Source organism: Protopterus annectens, chromosome 16.part0 (genome assembly GCF_019279795.1).
Source record: "Protopterus annectens isolate FY-2018-M chromosome 16.part0, PAN1.0, whole genome shotgun sequence".
Taxonomy (NCBI): Eukaryota; Metazoa; Chordata; order Ceratodontiformes; family Protopteridae; genus Protopterus; species Protopterus annectens.
Window position 1 is genome coordinate 288,976,859 of NC_056750.1, and position 19,470 is coordinate 288,996,328.

At 41.9% G+C, this 19,470-nt stretch overlaps 1 protein-coding gene across 1 annotated transcript in view; it reads left to right on the forward strand.

Annotated features, from left to right (window-relative positions):
* LOC122790500 (collagen alpha-1(XXVII) chain B-like) overlaps positions 1 to 19,470 on the forward strand; it is a 2,222,694-nt gene that overhangs the window by 718,044 nt on the left and 1,485,180 nt on the right. Inside the window, exon 6 of the mRNA XM_044058048.1 lies at positions 936 to 989. Coding sequence (XP_043913983.1) covers positions 936 to 989 — 54 coding nt within the window. The remainder of the gene's footprint in view (positions 1 to 935; positions 990 to 19,470) is intronic.

Sequence of the window (19,470 nt, forward strand, 5' to 3'; positions counted from 1 at the left end):
CAAAGAGGTCATTATTCTGCTATACTCTGCTCTCATCAGACCTATCATAGAGTACAATGCTCCCTTCTGTATGTACCTGAACAGGGATATGCAGCATCCAGAGTGACCTCATGTGTTATTTACAAATAGAATTCAGGGTGTAACAAGCTTGCTTTTCATGGCATGCCTTAATGCCCTTTCCCTCTGCTCAGTCTCCTGTAGATTGCTGAGGTCGATCTATGCCTGTCTTACAAGGCATCCACAAACCTCACACTTATGAGTCCCCTGCATGTTTGTAAATCAAACCGTATCAGAAATACAAGGTCTAAGGACCTGAATTTTGTCTGTGATGTAAACAGAACATGCTAGAGAGACAGATGTGTCCCAGAAACAACCCCTCCTACAGAATAGGCTTCCTAGCCATGTGAAGCTGACTTTGTCTATTATCCAATTTAAGTGCAACAAAGAGCAGTGGATGGGGAGTAGGAAATTTACACTAGGCCTGGTGTAGCTTATAGGTGCTTGTCCCTCAATGTCATATCTGGATACAGGACATCATTATTCTTTTGGAAAAACTTGGCTAGGCTTAGAAAGCCCCCCACCCCCACCTCCGGGTCATTATCCTAGTAACAATCTATGCATCTATGTAATTTGTCATTGTCTTAGTGCTGAAGTCATTGAAAATTCTCTCAGGCAATAGATAATGTTGTTCAACAATGCTTGTGAAACCAGACATTGATTAGTTGAAGGACTGAAAAGAGTCTGTTAGTCACCTATTTTTTTTTCCCTGTCTGCAGGGGAAAGAAATGCGTTGATAAATTGAGTGAAGTGATCATTATTTGTCTTTTATGCCTGTTTTTTATGTAATATAGAAATTGCAAGGGTTGTTAGTGTTAAGCAATATTTGCAGTTAAAATTTTGACTCTTTCCACATTTTTCTCCCTCTTTGTTAACAGGGTCAAAAGGGCGACCCAGGGCTTTCACATGGAAAAGCACCTAATGGAGAGAAGGTAAGCATATTTTTGATTAAGGGATTTGATCATTTTACTGCCAGTATTAATATTGTCACCATTTAACACTTACTTTGTCAGGGCTAACCACCCAGTGGTATGAACATTGGCTCTAGATGACATTTACTGATAATGTGACACTCCAAACCCTTGTACAAAATGGAAAAAGGGGGTTTGATGCTGATAAACCTTTATAATTTTTTCTTTGAGAATTTTGATGCTTTAGGCACACATGCTGTTGTCTTTTGCAGACATATTTTTTAATTTCTCAAATTTCTTACTGAGCTCAGGTGCAAAAGGCTAAGCAGCCTATGTTCCTTTACTCAAGAGACTGAATATTTTGCATAGAGTAAAATGCAGTGCATTGGAAGTACATGCATGGCTCCCTATTGGAAGTTAAAAACTTGATTTTCGAAGACCCATAATGAAAAGTGAAATGCAATAAATACAAAGCATGTCAAAACTTGCTGTAATGTCTTTAAAGTGATTTCATAAGTGAGAGCCTTTGCTTAGCATCATTGACACCCCTGCATATCTGTAGTAAGTCCAGAACTGCTGTTCCTCAAAGTGAGGGGAATACTCTGGGCTGCAGCAACCTTTTCATGAATTTAGCCCCTCTACTTGTAGGATCACAACTGCAGTCACTGCACCTTCAAAACGAACCCCCATAAATAATACACACACATTTATTTCACTTGCATGTTGTTCATAGCACTGATCTAATAATAGCCAAGTGGTAGAGATATAAAAGGCTTTGCTAAAGTGCAGCCATTATAAGTTTTATGAGTTGCCTAGTTGCTACATTGCTGGCCAGGGAAGAGGGCTTATTTATGTCACACATTTGCTCCTCTGTGTCAGTGGGGCAGGCAGTGAGTGCATCATGACAGTTTTCTCTGTTGCTGAAGCTGGTAAGTAGCTGCAATGTAGACACTGTCAGTCATACACAAGAGCATACCCGCCGACTCTATGTATGACACAGCACATGTGCAGTGTCAGTCTTATGTGGAAGTTTGAGCTTGTAAACATATGATGATGATATTAATTATAGTAATGATAGCAAACTTGGCTGTGCCTTTAGGCATTTCCAGGGTTCCAGCATGCTGCCAAGATGTGAGCAGGGACTGGTCTGGTTACTTCTGCATGGCTTTCTCTCTCTCTGTCTTTCTTTATATTTCTCTCTGGTACCCAAGTGTTTGTTTGATTCCAGTTCACTAACATCACAGAAGTTGTTTTATAGCAACCTGACTGGAACTCACCACTGTTTCATCAGACAGCTAACTGCAAATGCTAGTATGTAAACTCTTTTCACCAACTCGCACCTAATAGTTTTACGTTCTAGAGTTAAACATTTGTGGGTGTGTGTGTGTGTGTGTGTGTGTGTGTGTGTGTGTGTGTGTGTGTGTGTGTGTGTGTGTGTCTGTGGAGGAGGAGTTAAGTTGGGAAGCCTCCACAAGTGGTACCCTCCACCAACTAGAAATCAAGACAAAAAATAAATAAATAAAAACAGTCCTTCAGACATGAGGAGAAGAAATAAAAAGTCACCCTTTAGGCAAATAGAAATTATATCTGTACATAATAGCTCAGTCACTGTCTGAAATTGAAATATCTTTCAGGAAGTGCAGCAAATAGGTATGCTAGCACTTTGCTACAGTTCTTAACACACACATTTAAGCAGAAGCAGTCTCAATTTTGGCTTCTTAACTGAATGTCAGTTCTGCTCTCCCACCCAGCCATGAAATTACCCAGCAAAATCACTCATACCATTGACTTGCAAGAATGATGGCCACTTCTCCTATAGTGCCAACCATGACCCCTGTCAGGGTTTTCCCTGGGCAGCCTCCCCTTTGCCCTTCCCTAGCTATGCATCATTTCACTTATTTGACAATTTGACAGTATGGTATGTTGACAGACTATTAGGGAACCCCGAAAGAAACTTTTACTTGATACCAAAGAGACAGCTGCTAATGGTAATAGGTTTGTAGGAATGCACTAGGCCAATGACCACTAGGGCCATTATAACCCAAGTTGTGCAACCCACCCCAATTGTGTCCCACTGTATCATGGACGTTTATTAGGAGGGGGCATATTAGGACGTTTTTAAAGGTCATGTGGGGTTATGTTAGCTTTGGAATTGTTACTGTCTGCCTCTTATATTACAGACATGGGAGCCAGACCCAGGGTGATTTTCCGACTTCCCATCCATTGGTCAAGGTTACGCATAATAGGGTTAGGCATGGAATCTGCTCTACATGGATGGTGAGGCTGTTCCAGAACTTGGGGATCCTCTGAGACACATATCTGTCTTGACAATATGTCCTATTTATGTCACAAACAAAATTTTAATCCTTGAATCTAGTGGCTCTGGTGTTCATATTGCAGATTTGCAAAAGGTCCATCAGAGCTGGATCCAAGGATGCCTTATAAGCCAGGCATAGGTCATCTCTCAGTAACCTACAGGAGAAAATGTATAGAGATAGGACCTTGAGGTGATCCATATAGGCCAGTGTTTTTATACTATAGATTCTGCTGGTAATGAACCTTTGTGAGCTTTCCATCTGTTGCATATGTCTTTTCAGATGAATGCTGAAGTGGGCATTGTACTCAATGATGAGTCTGAAAAGGGCTGAATAAAGTGTCACTATGAATTCCTTGGACCTGGATGTGATGAGATTACTTATAAGTTGGGTGACATAGAATGATCTTCTTACTACCTTGATCACATGCTGGTCAAAGGGCAGATTACTGTCAACATGTTGTCAAATCCCTGACTACTGGTTTAACTCTTAGGGTGTTTTATTGATGGAATAAATAGCCTAGGTGACCATTTTCTTGAAAGGTACTGTAATGAATTTCTTGGCATTGAGTTTTAATCCATGACTTTTGCACCAGTTATTTGTTGTTAGACCCTGTTGTAAGAAATTTGTATCATGGGAGAATCTGTGATGGCTGCCAATTCACAGTCACCTTCGAAACTGGTCAGCCAGATGCCCTTGGCAATAGCCTTTACTCTGAGAGATGTAGATGCCAAGTAGGAGTGGTCCCAGCACGGAACCCTGAGGTACCACACTGGAGACCAGTCTTATATTGGAGGTGGTCTCACTAGTACTGACTTCCAGGGTCCTTTCTGTAGGCCAGCTGGCAATAAAGTGATTTATATAGGGGTTTATGCCCAGCTTGGTGAGTTTGTCAACTATACCCAAGTGGGGTATTGTATCGAATTTCTTAGTCAGGTGTAGGTAGGCATTATGTACTGTTTTCGCCTTATCCATTGCCTTTTTGACCTTCTCAAAGAAGTCCACCAGGTTTAGTAGGCATGACCTTCCCCTGACAAAGCCAAACTTGGTTGGGTCCAGTGTCTGAAGTTTACCTATGCCAAAAATCATCATTTTCATGATAATTTGTTCCATGGCTTTGCATATTAGACAAGTCAGACTAATGGATCTCTAGTTTCTGGGGATGGTTCATGGTCCGCCTTTGTGAAATCGGATAACCATTGCAGTTCTCCATTCTCATGGTACAAAACCTGTTTTGAGGCTATAGTTGAAAATCAGATTTGAAGGAAAGTAGATTTATTATTTATTTATTTATTTTTAGTAGTTATGAATTTTTTTAACAAGAAACATCTTTATTAAATTATTACTTATGACATAGGCAGTCATACATGTATTTAAATGCAAACAAACCATATTGACATAATTTTAGTTGCAAACATTTTACATCGCTTATAATCTGTCCAGTCACTGTCAGTCAGACATTCCATAGCTCATTCAAATTCTGCCTACTTTTAAACTTCATTCCTTGTCTTTATGTATTGCTCCCACAATTTCCATTTTTTTATGCAATTTGCACCTACCCTTTTCTAAAGATCCAGTTTCCAGTTGTTTTATCTCCGTTAATGTATGCACTACTTCTGATACAGTTGGTTTAGACTTTTATTTCCATTTCCTATTAATTGCTTTTTTGGTAGCCAGCGTAATTAGACTTAGCATAGCCTTACTAAGTCTAGGCAATTCCAATTCTGTGTCATAGCTTAAAAAAAATAATTTCCTTATTCATACCAATTTGCTCACCCAGTATTTTTGATAGAGTAGTCTGCAGGGAATATTTAAAGTCTGCCATCTCATTACACTCCCAGAAAATTTGTTCCCATTTACCTCTTTCTTCCGCATCGCAACTTCAACATTTGCTGTCTACCTGAGGAAAAGTTCTTTGGAGTCTACTTGGGGTATAAAAATACCTATGTAAACACTACTAAGCAAAGATCCTAAATCATCTAAACTGTGTTTCATATTTGGGAGACATACATATATCCCCCATTGTTTTTTGGTGAATTGCTTATCCAATCTCTCTTCCCAGTCCTTTCTAACCTCCTCTCATTGATCCTTATAGTTATCATGCAATATTTTATATGCAGTGCTAATTATTTCTTTTTTAAAAGCAGTTTCTCTTCTAGATTCTACTAAAAACTCTACCAGTGTTGGTCTTTCACTTAGGATCCCCATATTTCTTTCTCTTTGCCTACACTTTGGTATCAGTCTTTGATAGGGAAGGCAATCTCTAGCCTGCAGTTCAGATAAATTCTTGGCCTCTTCCCATTCTATTACCTTTCCGTCCCTGATTAGTTGTTCCCAATACTTTGGTTCTTTTTCCAGTTTTCTCCAATAAATTCCAGCCCCTTTTATCTATTGTCTGTATCCCTAATTGCAGTCATCTCTGTTGGCAGAATCTCATTTCTCCATTTCCATGTTTGCTTAGTTCTTAGAATACTTTCTGCTACTTTATGGCTTAATATTCGGTATGGTTATTCTTATTCTCCTTAAGGATCTGCATCCAAAATCCCAGTCTCTCCTTCTTTCTTGAGCTTCCCCTTGTTTTGTCATCATCCCTTTCCACTTTGAATTATAGGTTTCTGCTTGTGCTATGTATAGGAGCCTTAACTGTGAAGCTCTGATATACTCCTTAAAATTGGGTAATCCCAGACTGCTTGTTCTATAGGAAGAAACAGCTTATCCCCCTTGACTCTTGCCATCTTCCCCTCCCCAATAAAATCCTACAGGTCTTTATTACTTGTTATCCACATCTTCCCCTCTGGTTGATAAAAATATGCTTAACCTATGTATAAAAGTAAAGGGACAAAATACATTTTAACTGCTTGTATCTTGCTGTCCATATCCATAAAACAGAGTTTCCAATTTCTCAGTGTTTGTATTATCATTTATTTAGTCTCTTCCTAAATATCATGAGCTGGCACACCAGAATCCCTTTTAATTCATACTCTTAAGTACTTTATTTTTACTGTGCCCCATAAATATGGATATTGCTGAACCAGTTTGTGTGTGGGTACATAATTTACAGCTATTGCCTTTGATTCAGCTTCAGTAATTTTGCATCCAAAAAAGATTTGAAACTGTCTCAAAATGTTCCACCACACTGAAATTTCCTTTTCTGGTTTTATTAGGTATAAAACAATATCATCTGCAAATAGAACTAGCTTTTTTTTACTACCATACTAATTATATCCTTGAATTTTTGAGTCCCTTATTTTCTTTGCTAGTGGTTCTAAATATAAATTGTTTTTTGCTGCACTGATACGGAGTATTTTTATGTGAAAATCTACAATTTTGGAATAAATTTACTTTGAATATTATCCTCGTTTGTTTCTTCAAGCAGTTTTGGCACTTACAACAATTGTTTCTTGGTTTATTTTGAGTACCTTTTCCTTTTTTCGCTTGCAAATAACAAATGGGAAAGAGTACACCCCTGCTTGGTTCCTCTGCTCAAACAGAAATCATCAGAGAGGATCCCTCCCACTTTAATTTTCGCCTCTGGTCCCTCATGTATCCTTCTAATGAGCCTTATAATTTTATCATGCAATGGAAATGCTTCAGTTGCGCTGCTCATAAACTCCCAGCTTGCTCTTTCAAATGCTTTCTCTGCATCAAGACCTACCAACAACAGTGATATTTTCTTACATTCTACTTCTCTCTAGATCATCAGTATTCCATTAAGTTTCTCAAATGTTTGCCTTCCCTCCACAAAACCACATTTATCAATATCTGTCAATTTTGGCACCACCTTTGCAATTCTTTTTGCCATTATAAACAGAAACACTTTATAATTGTGGTGTAAGATTGAAATGGCATGTATGAAGCTGGATCTGATGGGTCTTTACCATCTTTAGGTATTACAGCCACCACTGCTTTCTTCCAGGATGTTGGCACTTCTCTTCATCTTAAAATACTGTTGAACAAAACCTTCTAGATCTTTATTATTTTTTCCCTCCTAACTTCCAGACTTCCACAGAAATACCATCTATTCCAGGGGACTTTCCTATGGATTGGTTATACATCACCATTTTTATTTCATTTCCTCCTATCCTGTTAGTAATTGAGCCTCATCTACCTGTAACCTTGGCTTATTTAATTGCTCCATAAACATTACCATTTGTACCTTTTCCTGATTTCCATATTTCTCTGCTTTAAACAGACTTTCTTAAAATTTTTGAAATACTTCTAGTACCTCTACAGAATCTCTTGATGTCCTTCTATTCATCTGTTGGAGTATTCTTTACATGAGAGAGTTCTCCACTCTAGGTAACCCGACATCGGCCAGTATACAAAAGTCTTTCACTACTGTAGGGTGCATGGGACGTCGCATGTAGCCTTCTCTCATATGCCAGCCATAAAAGTGACGTATCCACACTCCTATGTCAGAACTTCTCTGCTGCTAGTCTGAACGCCACCTTCGAATGTCTGCCTGCTCGCCGAGCTGTTTGCTTGTTCCAGAAATTTTTCTCTGATAAGTGCCTCATTAGGGAAATCTTGTTTCTTTTACTACTTTTATTGTGGTAGAGTTCATGTCATCCATAAAAGGCAAGTGCCAGTGTGGAAGACAAATTCCATATACAGATAGCCATCTCCTGTATTTGTTCTGCTTATGGCCTATCCACGACCACAAATCTTGTCCCATTTGCCAAGCCTTTGTGTCCAAGACCCTAAGAAGTAGACATTCCTCCTTAGCCATTTACTTGGAAAGTCAGCGCTTAAAGTTAATAGCTAACCGCAAAATGGAGAGATCCTCAGGGCCCAAGGTTGAGTTAGTCACTAAGCAGAAGGCCAAAAGGCCAAGGCCTGAAGCTTCTGCTGTGCCTCTTTCTATGGACATCTCTCCTGAGGCAGATGAAAGCTCGGAGATGTGTATGGTTCCTGGTTCCAGTTCAAAGGCCAAGCTCGAGGTTGAGGCCTCCTTGGATCTGATCACAGGAACAGCCTCAGAGGCTGAGCAGGCCTCCATCATGGATGTACAGGGGAAGCTGAGACTCATGATAACTGAAGGCCTTAAGGGTATATTTTAGATTCTAGTGTGCGAGGAAATTCACTTGGACATTATTGAATGCAGGCCTACGTCTGGGGCTCCTATGTTACATAGGGCAAACCTGAATCAAAAGAAGCAGTAGAAAACCAAATGCTTGTCCCCTCCTAAGGAACCTCCCAGTGATTGGGAACAATTTACCCAAGGCCTTTTTAAGGTCCTTATGACCCTTAAGCCCCCTTAGGGTGTTTCAGTCTCTACCCGACCCTGCACAGCCTCTCCATGTAAAAGGGTTAGGGAAGAGGTTTCTTCAGATAAAGAGGCATCTCTGGCATATTCCTCATAGATCCCCTCCCCTCTGGACTACATTTCCCTGGAGGAAGACTCCAATGGAACTGATTCAGCCATGGGGAGACCCTAGTCAAAATGAGAGAATATTTCAAATGGGATAGCACACAGGTATCTGAAGTGCAAAAGAGATACTATGACCTTCTGCAGGTGGAATCACCCAGCCCTTCTGCTATTCCTCCTGTGTTACCTGCCTTTCTAGATGCCTTTGCCTCTGCCTCCAAGGCCTCTGATTTTCAGCCTCCTGCCCCTAAGAAGCCTGACCGATTTTTACAAGGTCCCTGAGAACTGCAGGTTCCTGTTTAAATGTCCTTCAGCAGACTCATTGGTTATTTCATTGGCTTCAGACAAGCCATCCAGGTTACTGCCTTCAACCTCTCTCCTACCTTAAGATAAGGACAACAGGATCCTGGAAAGGCTGGGCAAGAAATTGTACATTTCAGCCACGTTGGCATTTAAAGCCATTAATTACCAAACACACATGACCATATTTGCCCTAAAGCTCATGTCTCAACTCTCCCAGGTCATTTCTGATTTGCCTGATTCAGAGAATAATACCTTGGCTGCATCCTTGCTTGGGGTCTCCTCACAAGTAGCCCCCCCCACTCCATCAATTGCAGCTATGATGTTGCAGAGACTTCTGCCAGGCGTAGCTGCCCCTGGCTCTGTCTTAAGGAGTTTTTTCCTGGTTAAGACTCCAGCTATTACCAGAGGACATTAAATCTAAACTTATGGATGCCCCTTTGAACAACTCCACATTGCTTGGCCCTACAGCTGCTAATTTATTTAAATCTCTGTAGGAAAGGGAAAGGAATTTCAGGAATTGAAGCATATCTTTGTCTCCCCAATGCCTAAATTTCAGCAAAATTACCTATCAAAAACTACTTTTGTATGTAGACATTCCCACCTGCCTCCATCTAAAACAAAAAAGGGTGGTAGGAGGCCTCAGCAGACCAGGGCTGCTCTTGCAACTCCGGCTCAAAAGCAGCCCTTTCCAGACAAGCCTGCTTCCCTTTGACTGCCCAAACTGCCTCACCCACATTCCGCTTTCCTAGCTCCTCTCTCTCTGTCTGTGCCAGTCTAGGAAAGCATAACTCAAGACTCCTGGGTTCTTTCTGTCATTCAAAAAGGATACTTTCTGGTATGGGATTCCCTTCCTGCCTTCAGGGGCACCCCCTCAACCACCAAAGGAGCAACTATCCTCCTTTCCAGAGGTACTACTAGACCTGTGGAGAGAAGGGACCAAAAAGGAAGAGGATTCTACTCCAGAATGTTCCTATTGCCCAGAAAGGATGGTCCTTGGAGACCCATTTTGGATCTATCTCATCTCAACACCTTGCTGAAGATACCCATCTTCCGTATGTTAACTCTTCAAACCTTGTTTCCCCTTATCCTGCCACAAGCCTACTTGGCTTCCGTAGATATCAAAGATGCAAGTATACACATTCCTAGCCATCCCAACTGCAGGAGATTTTTACATTTTTTTTCTGTGGCTTCCTGACATTTTCAGTTTTCTGCCTTGCCCTTTGGACTTTCTACTGCACCAAGGATATTTACATAATGTCTAGCCCCTGTGATTGCCTAGGCTTCAGGGCATCCACGTTTTCCCTAACGTGGACAATCTCCTTTTTATGGCAACCTTCCCAGAGATCCTAGAGCAAAATATCCTCTTTGTCATTTCTCTTCTACAACATCTGGGATTCACCGTAAGCCACAAAAAATTCCGTTCTTAATCCCTTTCAGGGGTGCAGGATACAGACAGACCTTATGAGGGTCTCTCTTCCTCCTCAGAAGACACAGGACCTCACATCCTACTTCAAAGACCTTCTGCCTATTCACCACATTTCAACCAGAGAGTTCCTCAGGGTTTCGAGTGTCATGGCATACACTATTCCAATGTTACTTTTAGCAAAACTTCAGATGAGAAAACTCCAGTGGTTTCTAAAGTCAGTTTGGATGCAGCATTCGCATCCTCTGGACTTTCCAATCCCTCTTATCCCCTGTCTGAAGAGGGAACTACACTGGTGCATTCAACAAGTGTCCCTCAACCCAGGACTGCCCTTGCATCCTCTACCACCAGTCTAAGAACTGTTCACAGACACTTTGGACACAGTCCCACTAATGGATGCTTCAAAACGATGTGTTTCTGGACATTGTCCACCAGTGGGGTATACCTCAAGTAGACCTGTTTTCCTATCCCATGAACAGACAATTTCCACAATTTTGTGCCAGAGTTCCAGACCCTCTGATCTAGAAGGTGGATGCCCTTTTGTTCTCCTGGAATGGAATGTTTCTATATGGATTTCTATCCATTCTGATCATTCTGAAAGTCCAGTTCAAAATTCAGCAGGGCAAACCAAAAATCTTGCTGGTGACTCTCTTTTGGCCAAGACAGCATTGGTTCCCCCTTCTCCTACATTTAGCCAAGAGCAATCACCACAAGTTACCTCACAGGGTGGACCTTCTCACATAAGACAAATGAACTGTCATCCATCCCCACTTGTCTACCCTCCAGTTGACTCTGTGGGTGATAGTGTTTTAATTCCTTTCAGATGCCTGTTCTTTGAGGACGTGCTAATGGACCTGCAGGAGGCCAGGAAACCCAGTACCAGAAAATCTTACTTATCTAAGTGATAGAGATTTTCACTTTGGTGTCTCTCATGAAATCAGGATCCACTGTCAGTGGAAGTCCTCTTGGTTCTATCCTATTTGTGCAAATTGCTCAATACTGTCTTGGCCTATTCTTCTATGAAAGCCCATATGTCAGCTATTTATTCCGGTCTGCCTCTATCCCCCCTCTAGCTAGCAGATTTGAGGCTAAACAATTTCTTAAAGGCAAACTTCACATCAGACCTCCCAGGAAGCCTATCCCTCCTCCCTGGGATCTTAATTTTGTACTCAAAAAGCTTACTCTTTCCCTTTTCGAACCAGCTTCATCAGTATCCCTGCAACACTGCTCCCGGAAAACTGTACTTCTAGCTATAACTTCAGCTAGACATGTGTCTGAGCTCCGGGCTCTAATGGCCTCTTCTCCCTTTTTGGTGTTCCATAAAGACAGAGTGTCCTTGTGTACCAACCCTTCTTTTATGCTCAAGGTAGTCAATGAATTGTCACTCAACCAATCCATTTATTTACCTACCTTCTTTCCTTCTCCACAATATTCTAGTGAGAGGGTGTTGCACACTTTGGATGTGAATAGGCAACTTAGATTTTACTTAGACAAGACAAAATCTATTAGGAAATCAAACCAGCTTTTTGTCTTCTACCATCCAAGGGCTCTGGGAGTGTCTGTTTCCAAGCAGACTGTTTCCACTTGGATCTCAAAGGCTATTTCATTCTCTTATATGAAGCATGGTGAGACCCTTCCTCATTCTGTTAAGGCCCATTCAACTAGGGCTCCAGCCTCATCAGGTGTTTTCTTCAAGGAATTAGATACTAGCTCTATTCTTAAACCGGCTACATGGACTTATGTGCATACCTTCACTAAACATTACAAATTGGATGGCATTTCTAACTCTAGGGCAGGTTTTGCCAGAGCCATACTCCATTGCTTTCTGGAGAGCTCCACCTATAAGTAACAGTCCCTGCTGAAAGCTGATTGTTTCTCAATTTCCATTATGGCAGTTTTAGGTGGATTATAAATACATGCCAATGCAATCCTCCTCCCTTGCCATTAGCCCCTTAGTACTACAAATCTACCATTATAATCTTTTTTATCTTCTTCTATCACTATTGGAGCTCCTCTTGCAATTAATATAATACTCCTCTTTTCCTTTGTCACAGGTATTCTACCGAATAACATTCCTGAAAAACTTTCTTAATCAAATTCACATGTTCAGTTCCTTCCAAATGTGTCTCCTGTAGCATAACTGTTTGCACCCTACATTTTTTAATATAGTTCACTACTCTTTCTTTTTTGTGTATATCCATGAAACCATTTTCATTTAAAGATGATATAGAAAGTGTCATGTTAAAAGGGTCTATATCAGTTCGACGAAACAGCACATCATCGAATACAACAACCTCGAACTTCTAACCATGAAATCTAAAAACATCGAAAGCTCAGAACAGCGAATTTTTTCCCTGAGAAAAAATTCACTGTTCCGAGAAACACACACACAACACAAGCACACCAAAAAAAAAACTGCAATCCACACACATACACTTAAAATCCTACATCTAACCCTACACTAAACTGCACATACAGTACTATGTAGCCACTATCCTTAACCCAAACCCTAACCCTAAGGTCCGTCACTATCGCACACTCACCTTACCCGCGCTCTAACCCTAACTCACATACCCCACCCTAACCCTAAAGTCTATCACTATCTCACACTCACCTCACCCACGCCCCAACCCTAACTCACATACCCCGCCCTAACCCTAACATCCACACAATTGCACACTTACCTGAACCCAACCCATAACTTTCCACCACAGTGCTGAAAATAGCAAAGCCACAGAAATGGACAACCAAATTCTTTCCCTAGGAAAAAATTTGGTTATCTGCAGCTTCGCTATTTTCAGCGTTAGCTGTTTTTGGTTCGATATTAGACCATTTGAAGTATTAACAATTTGATGCTCTAATATAGACCCATGTTAAAAAGGTATTATTCCCAACTTTTATGTGTAACAGCTTTTTTAAGTGTCGATCCAGCTTTTGTTTTGCATGCATACACTAATGTTAATGTTTGGCTGGTTGTTCTTTTATACAGTTGTTTCTTGTCATATCCATTTGAGCCTATGTTATATCTTATAAAATGTTTTGTTTCATTGAAAGCCCTCAAATAAAAAAAAACAAACACAATCCCAATACACCCTTAAAACCTGTTACCTTAATACTAACACACAAAACTATGTACATTTTCAAATACTGAAGTTTTACCCTCTTAATAGGAACAGTTGTCCCAGACTGACTGCCACACTAATAAACTTGGGTTAACCTAAAAGGAAGGTTATGCATGGCAAGATGCATGGTACAGCCTGTGCTTCTACTAAGTGCTGTTTGGTTTTGTCTTATTTCTATTACTCTTCCAGAATGGGAAAACACTTGAATGCTTTATGAAAACATTATTTCCTAACCGTTGAAAGAAATAAGTATTCTGTTTTTATTGCTCTTTATCAGAGTATCTCTATGGAGACATGAGGGCCAGATACAGAGTTGAGACTACAACCACTCATTTATATGCTAGACAATGTTCTTTTTTATTTATTTGCATTATTGTAAAACTCGTTGCTAGATCAAGTCAAGGCCCTTAATCCAGGTATTCCTCTATGCAGTAGTGAAAAAAGCACATTAGTTTTTCTTGTATCCTGCTCTTTTTACCAGACTTTTCTTATTTTTTATGTTGCAGTACCTACATTTCTTAAAACTGTACAAGGAAAAAGAAAGAAGGAAAAAAAAAACAGGGGCACCTGTTTACTTTAATATCACCATTACAGTCAAAACTATCTGAGAAAACGTTACTTTATAGCATGCAGATTATGGCATTATACAAACTCTACTATTAAGAACAAATCGATTTATTGAGAAAATTTGTTGTTGTTTTCTGAAAAACGCCTTTGTTGCAAACATAGGTTCAGAAGCAGCAGAAATTGCTGAAGGTATAACATTATAGTTGATGTTCATCATTCCCCAGGTGACCCACTACTGTCCCTGGTCTGCCAAGGTAACCCAGTTCTGGCCATCTTTCAACAGCTCAGACTCCCCTCCCTCTCTTTTCCTGTGAAAGCTGATTGGCTGAACAAATTCAGAGAGGAAAGTCTACAGTTGTCTCAGGAAGTGAGTGTTCAGTCTTTTTCTGCAATCCAAAGAAGAAAGTCCTCTAAATCTTCACAGGATCCAGTGTTGATTTCTCTGGCTTACTTCCCCTTCAACTTATTTTATTATTAGATTTATTATTCTCTTTCTATGTTTGTTTATTTAAAAATAATTATTTTAATAATTTATTTCTTTGTGTTTGCAGTAATTCTAGTGGGAATTTCTGCCTGTAGCAGTGTTTATTTGGATTCTATATTTGGCAAATGCTGTTTTTTACTGTTTCCTGAGAAAACGTTCAGTATCTCTAACAAAAATCCAGTGTGTTTATTTGCTATTAAACACCAGAAACCTGTCCTTACTGTTGTTACTCTGCTCTATTTTCATCTTTCGACAGGAAATATTGCAGAACTTGGATTTTTCAGCATTTCTGCATTATTACTAAACTCATGACTTTGTTCTGTGTGTTCTTAACATTGGATCACATTTTACTGCAAATTAAGAATGTGCTGTGGAGATGGTACTCTCTCTCTGACAAGAAAATATCACTTGTATTGCTGTTAAACATTGTTTTATGGCAGTTTAATTTGGTTGAAGTGTGTGGAGCTATTTTTTAACAATGATTTGGCAAATTGGTTGCTTTAGTGTTCGGACTTTGTGATTTCAGCAGAAAACATCTAAAGCTAAGTACCCTGTTGGGGACCCTTTTTTCTTGCTCTAACCGATGTCCAAAAAAGTTAACAATTGTCTCGCCTGTGAAAAGCAGATCCCACACCAAGACTTTCATTTTTACTGCATCACTTGTTTAGGCCCAGATCACGACGTCCCTCGTTGCCGGTTCTGTGCCCTCTTTAATGCGAGAACCATTTGCCATAGAGCCCTTTTTGTAGACAATTATTTTCGTATTCCATCTTTGAATTCCAGTATGGCATCAGTCAGCCAACAATCCACCGATATTCCGAAAAAACGTAAAGATAGAGTCAGGCCACACAAGGCTAAGCCTTCCAGCGACGCTACCGCTAAGCAAGTCGTCAGTTCTCCGGAATTCAGTGAGGCGCTTTTGCAGCCCCTGAAGTCCGACTTGCTTTCTACGCAGCCTTCTGCTGAGACCCTTTCGGAGTCTGGTATGCTGCAGAAATCCACTTCGTCTTCCGAGACTTTGGCTGTCTCTGCCTCGGTTGGGTCCGAAGCCACGACTCAGGCACTGGCTTCCGAGGAGGCAGTTTGCACTACCGATTCTAGACAACAAACATCTTCTCTTCCAACTACTGTTTCTCAGAGACCGACGGATTCTCTCAGGCCTCAAAGCCATGCCACTCCTAGGAAATCTACTTCTAGCCACCATCTTACTACTGCTCCTCCACCCCAAGCTCAAATGCTTAAAATGGCGGAGGACCTCATCTCCCTTATCCGAGGTACTCAAGCTCCCACCCCAAAAAGGAAAAGGCTTCCTTCTCCAGAAATTATGACAGACCAAGAGTCTGAGGAATCTGATTATTCTGCCTTTGAAGAGGGACAACAGCCCTTAACTGTTTATGAGGATTCAGATGCAGAGGAATCCATCCCCTCTGCCTCTCCTCCAAAGGACCTTTCCTTCGAGGAAATCCTACACTCCCTCAGGGAAGATTTTCAGTGGGAATCTCAGGACTACCCACAGTGTAAGAAACAACTTGGAGAGTTTCTGGACCTGCCCCAGCACAGACCCCTGGCCATCCCTCCTATTCTGTAAGTGGTGGATGATGTTTTCCTTGAATCCAGTTTAGCCCCTGATGCCGTGCATCCTGCTCCAGCTAAACCTGTCAGGTACTACAGAATACCGGATTCTCTCAAATACCTGTACAGGAACCCTGCTGCAGACCCTGACGTCATTACACAGGGACGCAAAGGAGCTAAGACTAGTTCTGCCGACAATCCTCTTCCTTCTGACTAAGACTGCAGAACTCTGGACAGATGGGGTAAGAAAGTATATACTTCTGCAACCTTAACTATCAGAGCACTCAGTTGTCAGTTCCATATGTTAAAATATCAACAACACACTTTGGAACAAATAAAGCAGAAGATTACTACCTTTCCTGACAGCCCCAATTCAAAAGAGCTGGCAGAATTACTTCACTCTGCTGGTCAAGTGGCCAAGCACTCATTACAATGTGGATATAATGCCCTAGAAGCCTCTAGCAGGGCAGCAGTGACAGGATCTGTTATTAGAAGACATGAATGGCTGAAGGAACATCATCTCCCTGATCATGTCAAGTCTAAACTTATTGATGCACCCCTAGATAAGGATCTCCTGTTTGGGAAAAAAGCTGAAGGGGGTGCTTAAAAAGATGGAAGACAAAGTAAAATCTATGCAAACATTAAGAGATTTCTTTCAAGTTCAACCGCCCAGATTCAGCAGAAACTTCCCCTCTAAGCATTGGGGCTTCCCGGCACCCGGCAGACAGGGCCAAAGTAAGCCCCGCAGGGACAGGACATCCAGGCTGCTATCCCAGGGCCAGCAAAGAAGCAAACAATGGACCACTTCTGCCTCTGAGGCAGGGAGTTCTAAGCCAAGCTTCTATGTTAAACACTCAAAATGACTCTCCCTCCCCCCTCTGCCCTCCTTCCACTCATCTAAAACTAGGAGGAAGGCTCACCCTCTTCAAGGACAATTGGGTCTCTATAACCAAGGACCAGTGGCTATTAAAAATCATTTTTCAGGGATACAGATTCTCCTTCACCGAACTCCTAATTCTAAGAGAGTACTCAGACCTCCCCCCAAACCAGTGGGCAGAGGCATTAAAAAAGGTAAAAATACTAATATCCCAGGGGGCAGTAGAACCTGTCCCCTCCAGATCAAACAGGAAAAGATTTTTACTCCAGACTATTCCTCGTTCCCAGAAAAGAGGGCACTTGGTGCCCCATCCTGGATCTATCCAAACTGAACACCTCCTTGGTGCTCCCCAGATTCAAAATGCTAACCTTGCAGCAGCTCCTGCCTATGCTCACACAAAATGCCTGGCTGGTGGCACTAGACCTAAAAGATACCTACCTCCACATCCCCATCCAGAAATCGTGCAGAAAATTCCTGCACTTAAGCGAAGGCTATTAGCACTTTCAGTTCTCTGCACTGCCCTTTGGCTTATCTACTGCTCCCAGAGTATTCACCATATGCTTGGCCCTGGCTGTACCATTCTGCAGACAGAGAAATATACAGATTTACCCTCACCTGGATGACTGCCTCATTCAGGCGAAGATCAAAGAAAAGTTGCTCCAGGAGCTTCTCTTTGTCAAAAAACTCCTAACTTCCCTAGGGTTCACCATCAACGAGAAAAAAAATCAAAGCAAAACCCCACCAGGAAAATTGTTTTCCTGGGAGCTGTGCTAGACACAGCAACCCTAATGGCCTTCCTATCCCCAGAAAAGCAGAGCTTCCTGCCTCTCTACTTCACTCAGCTGGCTTCCAGAAGTCACCTCCCTGCAAGAAACTTCCTGCAAGCCCTGGGATACATGGCATCTTGCATCCTTCTCATTCCTGTCACCAGGCTTCACATGAGAAAGCTTCACTGGTACTTAAAGAACCTTTGGTGTCAGCACTCTCAGTCCCTAGAGACCACTCACCCACTGATTCCTTGCATAAGGGATGAATTTCTGTGGTGGGCAGACGCCTGTGCTATGAACAAGGGCCTTCCCTTCATCCTCCGCCCTTCCGGCCAGACCATCACTACCAGTGCCTCAGACATAGCTTGGGGCGCTCACCTAGCAGGCAGGTGTACCCAAGGCTTTTGGAATGCCCAGCAACTTCACTTGCACATCAACCAGAAAGAAATGATGGCAGTGCAAAACACTCTGACTTCCTTCCAACCCCAATCTCAGGCCAGGGATCCTCCTTATAAAAACAGACACCACAGTAATGTGGTACATAAACAAGCAGGATGCACCCAATCTTACCCCCTGTGCAGGACACCTGATTGCCCAATACTTACCAGGGATAAACAACACACTGGCAGACCACCTAAGGAGAAACTTACTGGACCCCCGAGAATGGCAGCTCCACAGAGAAATCTTTCTGCAAATCACCCAGGAGAGGGGGTCCCCAGAGGTAGACCTGTTTGCCTCGCACTTCAACCACCAGCTGCACAAGTTTTGTACCAGGGAGTATCACCTCCGAGTATGGAAGGTGGATGCCTTGATCTTCCCCTGGAGCTCCCTCTTTGTGTACGCATACCCTCCTCTGCCCCTTATTCCCAAGGTTCTGATCAAAATAAGAGAGGAGAGATCAAAGGCCATCCTCATTGCTCCAGATTGGCCCTTACAGCATTGATACCCCTTACTACGCAGTGTGACCTTACAGCTCCCAAAGCTGCTTCCCCTAAGGTCAGATCTCCTGACCCAGGAGAGGGGGAATGTACTGCACCCAGACCTGCAGACTCTCAAACTTTCAGCATGGCTCATACACTGAAAACCAACAAGAAGTCACTGTTAAGCAAGCAGGTCCTGGACATCATCACAGAGGACAGAAGGCCCAGCGCAAGAAAATCTTATGCAGGAAAATGGAAAAGATTCTGCTCCTGGAAACAATCAAAAGGGGGCAGTACCTCCCAACCTTCCATCCCTCTCATCCTGGATTACTTAACAGAGTTGCTCAATAGTGGCCTCTCCTTCTCCTCTATTAAAATCCATGCCTTGGCCATCTCTGCCCATTATGATTCAGACCCACCCCTCTTCTCTCACCCTTTGATTAAGCAATTCCTTAGAGAGGCTTCTAATATCAGGTCTCCCAGAAGACATCCTACTCCTCCCTGGGGCCTGAATTGTTTGGTAGAGATACTAACCTTACCTCCTTTTGAACCTGCAGATTCAACAGAATTGAAATACCTGTCCTGGAGGACTGCCTTCCTACTAGCTATCACCTCAGCCAGAAGGGTCTCAGAACTTCAAGCTCTCATGGGTCGAGCCCTTCATAATTTTCCATGCAGAGTCTCCCTGAGGACTAATCCCTGCTTTATGCCCAAGGTAAGTATCTGATGTGACCCTTAACCAGGCCATACACCTTCCCACCTTCTTTCCCAACCCTCAAAACAA